Source organism: Phallusia mammillata, chromosome 5 (genome assembly GCF_965637545.1).
Source record: "Phallusia mammillata chromosome 5, kaPhaMamm4.hap1.1, whole genome shotgun sequence".
NCBI classification, from domain to species: Eukaryota; Metazoa; Chordata; class Ascidiacea; order Phlebobranchia; family Ascidiidae; genus Phallusia; species Phallusia mammillata.
In genome coordinates this window covers 17,099,727-17,109,589 of record NC_137256.1, presented here as the reverse complement: position 1 = coordinate 17,109,589, position 9,863 = coordinate 17,099,727, and the positions used below count along the sequence as shown (strand labels likewise).

Below are 9,863 nucleotides of genomic sequence, written 5' to 3'. Positions count from 1 at the left end.
CGAAATCGTTCATAAACTTAAGCAAACCTCTCCATTGCATTGGCTATTTTTAACTTGAATACCGATGTCAATTTGTCATCGTTTTTTAAAGGAACATTTTTAAATCACTTAGCTTTCAAACAGGGTTCCCGCGGGTATGGAAAACCTGAAGGTTATGGAATTTAAATTTGTATTTTTAAGGCCTGGAAAAGTTTTGAAAAAAGCCAACTTTTGCAAAAGACCTTGAAAAAGTAATTTGGCGCCGGTTTTACCCTGAAAATGGCAGAAAGAGATAAGAATTTCAAATTACGTAACGTTTGTATATTCGTTGCAAGTATGGTCAATTGGCTACATATACCAAAGCCTCTTTTCTAGATTTACTATGGGTAGCTCGATTTTTTTCGGTTAAGGTTATGGAAGGTAGACAGTGCAGCAAATAAAATCGAAAACCAATAGACGACATCATACTGGGTTTAATTAGATATATGCTTTTATTTACACGATTTATTTATCGGTAGCTGTATGGCATAAATTGGGAAAAGACCCACCGGTAACTTGAAGAAATCTTTACAAGCTAGTTTTGGGGCTGGGGTTAGGAAAGTGAGAGGCTTTAATAAAATCAGCTGTGTTTTGTATGACAAACAACAAAAAAGTGTATGGGTTTAGTATAAGAAATGTTTTATGAATGAATCGATTAATTCTTTCCGTGTCCGTTTGAGTCATGAGGCAAAGTCAATGCATATAAACAACGGTCGCGACATTAAGTCAACGCGATTGCGAAAGTATACGGCACGTGGCTGTTGGTTTAATCTATAATATGACGGAGGCGTTAGAAAGTTCAGCTTCAGTTAAAAGTTTGCATGGTAAACTATTCACAGACAATCATAATTCATAAGAATCAGGTATGAAAAGTCGGTAATAAGATAGTAAATCAAAATGTACACATACATCAAATAATCATTGTAAGTTATCAATCATGTACAAAGTGTTCAATTATACTTTACCGTGCTTTGGTCGGCAACGTAAATCTACTCTCTTTTTACTGAGTCACCTTCAAAGTACGGCGGAGGGACCTTAATTGCCCATTGACCACTTGGCGGTGTTCCTGGGTGATTCAAGGGCATGATTGCTGCTAACATCTCCTTTCGTTTCTTGGATTGATAGCTAACATACACTGTAGTTAAAACAAGTAGCACAAATATCACCGATCCCGCCGATGCTGCGATGATAATTAGGGTTTGCTGTGTACCATCATCTGTTGGTGTGTCATTTTCTACCACAACTGTATTGTCTGCATACACAGAAGGATAAAATAAAGTTGTACTCGTACATCCAGCTTAAAAATATCTTAGTAAAGATTATTTTTACTGCAATGTAAGATGCTTACTTGAAATTACCACTTGAATTCGGATGGCGTTGTTTCCTCCTACGGGATGTGAATCACTCTGTCGAACTTCTTGTTGGCGTTTACTCCTGTTGAACAAAATAAACCATGCAAATCTGTTGTAATTTTTTTCCAGTTTTTCTAGGCCAGTTTTTCATCACATTTAACACCTAGGATCTTATAATTAGCCATAGCTCCTCGCTTAATAATAAACCTATATTTGCTGCCCAAAACAATCGAAGCCATTCAAAAGTTGGAAAGCAAATGTAGCTTAACATAACTTCGCATTTGTTAACATTTTTTGTCTGACGGGTTTAACGCGAAATTATTGCAAATGAGTCTTTGAAACAAATTGCGACAAAACTAAAGTGTTACGAGGCATATGGCATATGTGAGTGAGTTTAGTTGAGAATGCTAAAATTCTCCCACTAAAACAGATATTGATATTGTCCTAACTTGCATTGAAAGTTCTTATAAATTATAAAGTTTTATTGCCTGTGCATATCAAAGCAATATGCACACTCAATTTAAATGTTTCTTACCGAGTGTGCGCAACACCCAGGGCGTTTTCATTATCCCACAAATCCTCATCAGAGTGGCGTTTCTTTCTGGCTTCAGCGGAAGATACGCAGCCTTCATAACACCGCGTCGTGTTGTCAGATGCCACACAAAGACGAACAGTGCACTGCACAGCCGAAATGCATTCTTAGGTTTTGATACTATTTTTTTTGTTTACGTAAAAATGCTTTTAAACGGTTTTGTAGTGTTTACAGGTGCCTTTATACCAGTGGTTCTGGTCAATTACCCCTAAAGTGGTAATTCGACATTTTTCAAAATGCAATTACATTATCATTTGGTACTTTTGTCGTTCTTTTTGTGACGTCATGGTAATTTATAATAAAAGTTGATGAAATTAATCTCGTTGTTTCGTAATGTAACCGGTTGGACGTTTTGTTTTTGAATTAGACAAACAAAGAGTTTGCATTTTGATATATGCCACCAGTTTTCTGTTCTCAGTAATAAAAACTGTTTGACAAGCAGTCAAAGGTAAAAATACGCACCTCGATGTACACATTAGTATTGGCGGTGATGTTCGGAAGTCCATCGCGAAATCGAAAAGCCTTAATGCTGTACCGATTCTCCAGCGGTTGTTCGTCAATATCGTAATTTAGCATCGTGTCATCTTCCAAACAACTAAACACAAAACAAGCATACAATAACTTACCAAAATGACTTGGACAAACTATGCTTTGAATGTCAATCATTCTATGAGCATTGATTAAAACGTTTGATTGTTTTCACAAGATTGTATGAGTTTCATGCAGAGAGTGGTTTGTTAGAAAACTCACAACCAGTCCTTTGAGTTTGTTATGATAAATAAACGTTGTTCCCGTAAGTCGTCTTTAATTTAAAGGTAACCTTGAAATCTAGAAAAACAAACACCGACGCTTTCGTGCGAAGGGGACCTTCATTAACTTTGTCGATTATGCGTTGCAAATGCGCATGGAACCTAGCTTGTGTATTTTTGGATCACTTGCTTCACACACATCAATAACACTTATAAAAGCAATGACTTGGGAAATTGTGGCCGCCCTAGATATAGGTTAAACAATTATTGTACATTATTAGTAAAAATCGTTTAAGTTTAGAAGACTATTTTCGTAGATCATGTATAACACAATGGGTTTTTAAACTGGCAACAAAATATTTTTGTTTTCTATTTTTTTCACCCACACCACTCTTTTTTAAACTAGGTTTTAGTGTGCATCACAACTATTTACTTATTCTCGCCTTACGTCAGATAAGGGTTTTCTGCAAGAAATGGTATCTTACCCGTTTTTAATCATCTCGTAAGTGTCAGTTGTGTCAGTTTGAGTGACTGGCTTCGCCTCACAAGTTTCAGTGAATAAATCCAAGTTTGAACCTCCTCTTGCTTCGATGCCAAAGTATATGTCGGAGTTCAACACGTAAGAAATAGGATACTCAATCGGCGAATAAGCGTACTAAAAAGGGGTGTGTTGTATATTCATGTGAGTGAAGTACCACCTGCAATTTGCTACAAAACGCGTACAGAGCAAAACATTTTCAAGCAAATCTTGGACTAGCACAAATTACCACTAATTTGGGAATAAAAAATATCTCTAATTTTTGACTTGAAATTTGTTGTTGGGACAGTTTTATAGTAAGTTAGATTTTATATCCATACGTTCTTTGCTGTTTGCAGTATGTTTTTGCTGGGATTTATGTTCAAAAATGATTCTAATTGCAAAACCGTTTGTCCACAAGCTTAATGTGGCGTTTGAAATAAGTTCAAACCAAATATCTGAAAAACGACTTAAGCATTCACTCACTTCGAACGAGACATCGCTAAAGAAATTGAAATAAAAGCTGAAAGTCCCAAGGCCAGGAACTGAAAGCAGATTGACTTCTTGTTCTACTGGAGTAAATGTCCCGTTTACCGATCCATGTTTGGGATATGAGCATCTTATGGCGACATTGTACCACTGGCCTCGTGTTATAGAACCTGAGCCTTCCTCTCCTTCAGGATTCACCCACATTCGAATCGAATTGTCGTATCTTATTTCAAGAAGGTCCTCCTAAATGTGTTATGTTACGATCAATGCAATAATAGGGATTGGTGATCAAACTACACGATTGGTAGATAAAATAAAAATCGTTTTATAAACACCTTAGGTTTCAAATGCCAAAGAAGAATGGCACAATAGTTTTAGAAGCAGCATGTAAAAACGTTAAAAAGAAAATCATTTTGAAAGCATATTTACTCTTGCGTACAAAAGAATAGAGACTGGAATACAGACTTTAATTTCCGAATTCCAATTCACCCCTTTCGAAACCTTTTCAACATTTTTAGAATTTTTTTGTGAACGGTTGGCTCAAAACAGTTTCATCTTTTATAAACATTTTCAGTTACAGCTGTTAGTAGATTTTGTCTTCACCTCAGATGTGGTGCTGCAATCTTGAAATCCAAACTGGAACCAATAAAACGTGTCGTTGTTTGAATAGCGACATTCGTTTGGCGTCAGATCCTGTGATGCGGTGTCAAAGTCAGACAAGGCAATCAGTTCGTCCACAGCACAAGATGGAATAGTCACTGTTATGTCGTCACTCCCACAAGTTGTTTCAAACATAGCTAAAATAATATACGTTTTTGCCTAATTTGCCCTGTGTGGCATTTTATACGTTTTACCCCCCACAAGTTTTATTTGCGCCATAAACCCACACACTGAAAAGGACTTACTTATTACGCAACTTATTTCTAAGATCTAGTTAGTATTGTTTTTTTAATCCAGGGGTGCACAACCGTACGGAATCAGAGACGAATTTATGTATTTTTAATCATTTATTTCAAAACAAACAAAAAAACATTCAGACACGTTTGGCGGCCGTCGGTGAAACAAGGACCTGTTTTTCGGCCGTTAATAACTAAAAGTTGTGCACCACTGGTTGAAACTTGTAAAGTTGGTTGTCTTAAAGACTAGCCAAATACAATAATAACAATTAAAGCATAGAATATCAAGTGTGGACACTGTTTAAAAGTGTTTAAATTTTGTTTAAATTTTTCATCGATATTTCGAGTTTGACAGGTCCAACTACTTGTAAATTTGTTTTATTTGGCACTAGACACACTTGAGCAATTTATAAATTAAAACTCACGTATACAATTTCGTTGGTCAGCTGCCAGATGCCAGCAGGACCTGAAGCATTCGCAAATGTAAGGAGCTGAACCGTCCCATACACATCTGTCGCTACATCCGCCATTACTTACATCACACGGATCGTTGCTGTCTGAAATTAAGTTTTGGTTGCTTGGCAACTTAGTTTGTAGTGAACAAAAAATCAAACGGCTTACCTGCCACCACGAGTGTGATGCAATGCTGACTTGAAGAATGACTGTGAAATACAATGATTTTGTAATGAGATTTTGGGAGTGGTAGGATTCGGATGGTTCGCATGGGTTCGGGAGAGAACCGGTTAATGCCAAACTTTGTCGAGTGGATCTATTATAATCATCATACGGAGGGTTCCCATATATGGCTTGTGATCAACAATGGGTGTTTAAGCGAACCAGTTGCTAAGCAGATTGATTCTCACCACTGTACTTTGGGCATATTTTAACATGAGCTGACTGATGGCCATGCGTTAAAAATATCGAAGTATTTGGCCTGCAATGGGGTTTAGCAAGAGGTTATCGGATCTTTTTGCTTTCCTTGGAATCATGATCAGCCAACTTTAAGCTAAAATAGTCTAGGCTTTTTGTAACAGATGAATTTTTTGCATATTTCGTCGCTATTTTCATATGTCAACCAAGAATGAAATCAATAGTTTTCTTCCGGTTTTCGAACAAAATTTAGCTTTCACTTTGCAGACACACTGACTTGCTGTGACAAATCAATAATCCAATTATTGTTTTCAAAATACTCTTGTTTTAGCCTTACTAAACTAAGTTATTCAAATTACCTTTGTGAATCCACGGCAACGAAGCACAACAAATGATTTCCACCTCCGGTAGCCGCTTCGCTCCACTGCACAGTCGCGCTGTAAACGTTGCTATCATCCGATGTAACACCCGATATTACAGCACTCGAGGCGCCCAAAACCACAAATTCTGATATGCTTGTGAAAAAAAAACAAGTTTAAAGTAGTAGATTGATTTGCTTGTTGTCATAGACAAAAGTGGCAATTTCTTGTCTAATTTGAAATGAAAAACGGTGTAACGGCCCTTTGTTCGTAAATGCTTGTGCGTGACATTTCAAGTTGTACAACGTGGTAGTTTCGTAAAACGTGAACCGAAGAAACCTCTTTGAGGGTAATATATGCCTCTTTAGTGTGTATTTTAACAGACAAAACATTTATTGATCAAAAAGTTACATGCATTGATTCAGTTACAAAAAAAGACACCACTTAAATAAGTTTTAAGGACGTTGCACCCAGTAAATGAACAAGTAATACAAAATAGCTTTAAATCAAACAAAAAAGTAAAAATTGCGTTACAGCTGTCAATTCATTAATGATTTATCAATCATTAATGATTGATATTTTGTTAAAAAAATATCAAATAGAAACGAAACGATGCCGAAAAAATCGAAACCTATGTAGTGTTTAGGAAACACAAAAATATTTTCAAGGCATGTTGTATTTTATACGCATACCGACCTCCATTCCGAGTTACTTGGGGAGGCGTACAACGTCGTAGAGAACGTTGCTCCATTCGCTATTGCGATAGTTTGTCCATCTGGTGGAGTTGGATCAATGAAAAATGGCTCATGGTTGCAGGTTGTCGTGTCATCCGAATACACTGAAAAAGAAAAAGTGGGAATTACTTCAGCTCGAAAATACAGCACTGGAGCTTTCAATACATCTATATCACTTATTTTTCAGATCCTGCAAATTGAGGATTTGTGATTCAGGACAGTTTTTCTGTGAACAAAGCTTTACCTTCAAGCTTAGGCATCTGTAAGTCGTCCAGAAACCACTTTTATCGTCGTGGGTGTATCATTACATTTTTTGGATCGAAAAATAAATCGAAAAGTATTGCAGTATATTTGCACATTTTGCACCTTCAACTGTAAATTGCGCAGTGACGTAACTAAGTACGTCATCCGTTCCGAATGTGGCGTTGCCGATCTGTACAGTTGCCTGCGCAAAATCTTCGATGACGATTCGAATTCCGTATCTAACATCACCTGGGCCACCGGCGTTGTAAAAAAGACGACAGTTTCCCTACAACATTTTTTTAGATAATAAATAAAGTAAATAGCAGCAAAGCCAATCCATGGAGTAGTTGTCACAAATCATTTATATCGTCGTTGATTGTTGTTTTTTGACTGTGACAACATCTGAGGGAAAATTTCATTCAATTTTTTCTCCGTATAGGACCTAGGGCTGTTATCAAACAAATAATTATTATTTGATTATTTGAAATTTTGTATCATTTGAAAATTTATCAAATAATTTTTTACTCATTTCAAATAATCAAATAATTTTTTCCTATGCAGTATACCTCGATATATGTGCAAAATCAATTTACTTGAACACATTGGTGACATTTTTATGAAATTGCGGTTACTGCAACATATGTTTTTAGCCTTATATAAATGTTCATTAACCCAATTCATAGGTTAAAAATTTAGATTATTCAACAAGTGATTAAAATGTTATAGATATAGATCACAATTCAATTCAGCAAGTTCCCCTTAAAATCTGTTGAAATAAAGTGAAAAAATACACATGGAAATACGTATGGTTATCCCAAAATACGGAGAATAACTGAAGCATGTATCTATCTGTACTAATTTATTATTTTAAACAAAAAAAAAAGATGTAGCTTAGATTTAATGACTAAGAGATTACCAATTTCGTTCAGTAATTTCATCTATCATTATTGAATTATGACTCGGGGCTTTATGTATCAGGTATTCTAAATTATTTAAATTATTTGATTATTTGAAAAAATAAAAACCTTTATTTGATAACAGCCCTAACGGGATCTTAATGTTACTTACTCATCTCTAACCCAAACTGAATTTGAATATATTTTGAATTTACTTGAGTCCAAACTCTGTCCATAGACAAGAATGTATTTTTACCTCAAGTAAGTTGTACAAAAGACAATTTGTTCGATGGCCCGCGCAATACGATTGTTAAATCATGTTCCACATCAAACCGGACTTTTTTTAGAAATTAAAATCCTAAAGCCAGTCAAAACGCGAACCCGCTCGTCAAATGGTACCGAATGATGGGTTCAATAATTTGTAACTTTTGTGATTCACAGACCTCGTCCAGAGAAAAATATCGATAGTCTCCGCAATTACTGGATCCGCACTCTAGTTCATTAGTTCCGATTCGGCACCTGACATCATCACCGTCGTCATCAGTGACGCGGATATCGACAACTTTGACGCAACCGGATCGCAATCTGAAAAATTACAAACGTAAATCTTATTTGTTAATCATCATCATCATTTTTCTGTCCCGCTTAATCCTTAACTGATGGTCGCGGGGGCAGCAGCTCAAGATTGAGCCTCCACACTTCACGATCTTTCACCAATTCCTTCACTTCATTTAGAATTTAGATAGTCCCAAACGATTTCAAGTTAAACTTTCAACTTGATCGAGCCAAGCAAAGATTGTTTGGGAAGCCTTTCCTGAGGCATTCTGCTAACATGGCCAAACCATCTCAACTGGGATCTTTCGATTCGGAGAAGTAGAGTTGCACAATATAATCTATCTGTTTTCCCTCTCAAGCATTTTTTACAATCAAGTATTTTTTCTTTGCCATCATCGAAAATTGCTAATTACCTGACCAGTGGATCTAATACTACTTGTGGTGGATGATTAGGGGATCCTGTGTCGGAGCGTGGATTCACATTTGCTGAATACGACAGTCCGAAATCTGGGATATCGCCATCAATTTCTGTCCAACAGCATCTGGGAGATCTACAACCAAAGCTTTTTTTCAAAACCATGCAGATGATGTCGAAAAATAACACAAGATATATTGGATAAGGTAAAATTAAAGTTCTAAATCTTAAAATATCAGAAAAGTTTCATACTTACGACTGAACAATGTTGGTGGTATCTAACGTGAAATTCACACGTTCAACATATTCGGCAATTTTCCATCCTCCGTGGGTACTGGTAACGTCACAAGTTGCCGTAGCTGCATCATCAACGATTAAAGTCCCAGAACAGCCTGCACTGCAAGTCCATTCGCCCACTGAACAAACTTCGTCGGTTGAAAGGAAAACTGTTTGAGAAGTTTCGACCTAAAAAAATAATCATGTCGATGTGAGTCAGGCAGTAAATTAATTGGTAGGTTTAAGATATTTAATTTGAGGGTGTAAAAATATGGGTTCCTTTTCAAGCGACGCAACGAAACGAAGAAGTGAGAATGATTTTGAGAAACATAAATGATAAACCAAATAACCCTAAATAACAATATCTTGCGTAAATTCAGTTTTGAGATTTTGTCTATTAAGAAATGACTATCCTTTTTTGAATCTCTACTTGTTGGTTAAAAAAATGCCTTTTCTCGATATAAATGTTTTTGCCTGGACTTCAACACAACTATTACTGCACAGGATTTTTAGTGGTATTTAATTCCTCTACGTATCAAAAGTTGCCGAAATAAATAAAGATTGTCGCCCACCTCAGACACGCTTTCGTACTGCGTCAAGAACCTCCACTTAACAGTCCCACCGAAAAAAGAGCAATCAGCATAATTAAGAAAAAACACAGCAAAAACGGCAAATAACAGTTTACAATCCATAACTGCTATTTTCCCGCACCATAGGCACCACTTTGTATGAGAGTCTGGCGGCGGTTAGATTTCCGAATTACCAATTAACTTACCTTTTTGCAAATTAAATGTGTAGGTGTTTTCGCTTGTTTTTTAAATTTCAAGTATGCGTGACATATTGGCACTTAAGAACGAGTGGAGATCTAAACGAGAACAAAGCTGAACGTGATTTACGTATTC

The 9,863-nt window shown here is 36.3% G+C and overlaps 1 protein-coding gene across 1 annotated transcript; it reads right to left on the bottom strand.

Annotated features, from left to right (window-relative positions):
- Positions 1–595: 595 nt before the first annotated feature.
- On the bottom strand, positions 596–7,123 carry LOC145229428 (uncharacterized). The gene is made up of 12 exons (XM_080094767.1): positions 6,821–7,123; positions 6,539–6,680; positions 5,843–5,998; positions 5,235–5,275; positions 5,039–5,170; positions 4,321–4,514; positions 3,715–3,960; positions 3,197–3,366; positions 2,425–2,557; positions 1,906–2,048; positions 1,367–1,452; positions 596–1,270 (listed from the first exon to the last, which is right to left on the bottom strand). Exons 1-12 carry the CDS (start codon positions 6,834–6,836, stop codon positions 1,008–1,010), a joined length of 1,722 nt encoding a protein of 573 aa, XP_079950893.1. The 5' UTR covers positions 6,837–7,123; the 3' UTR covers positions 596–1,007.
- Positions 7,124–9,863: the final 2,740 nt, after the last annotated feature.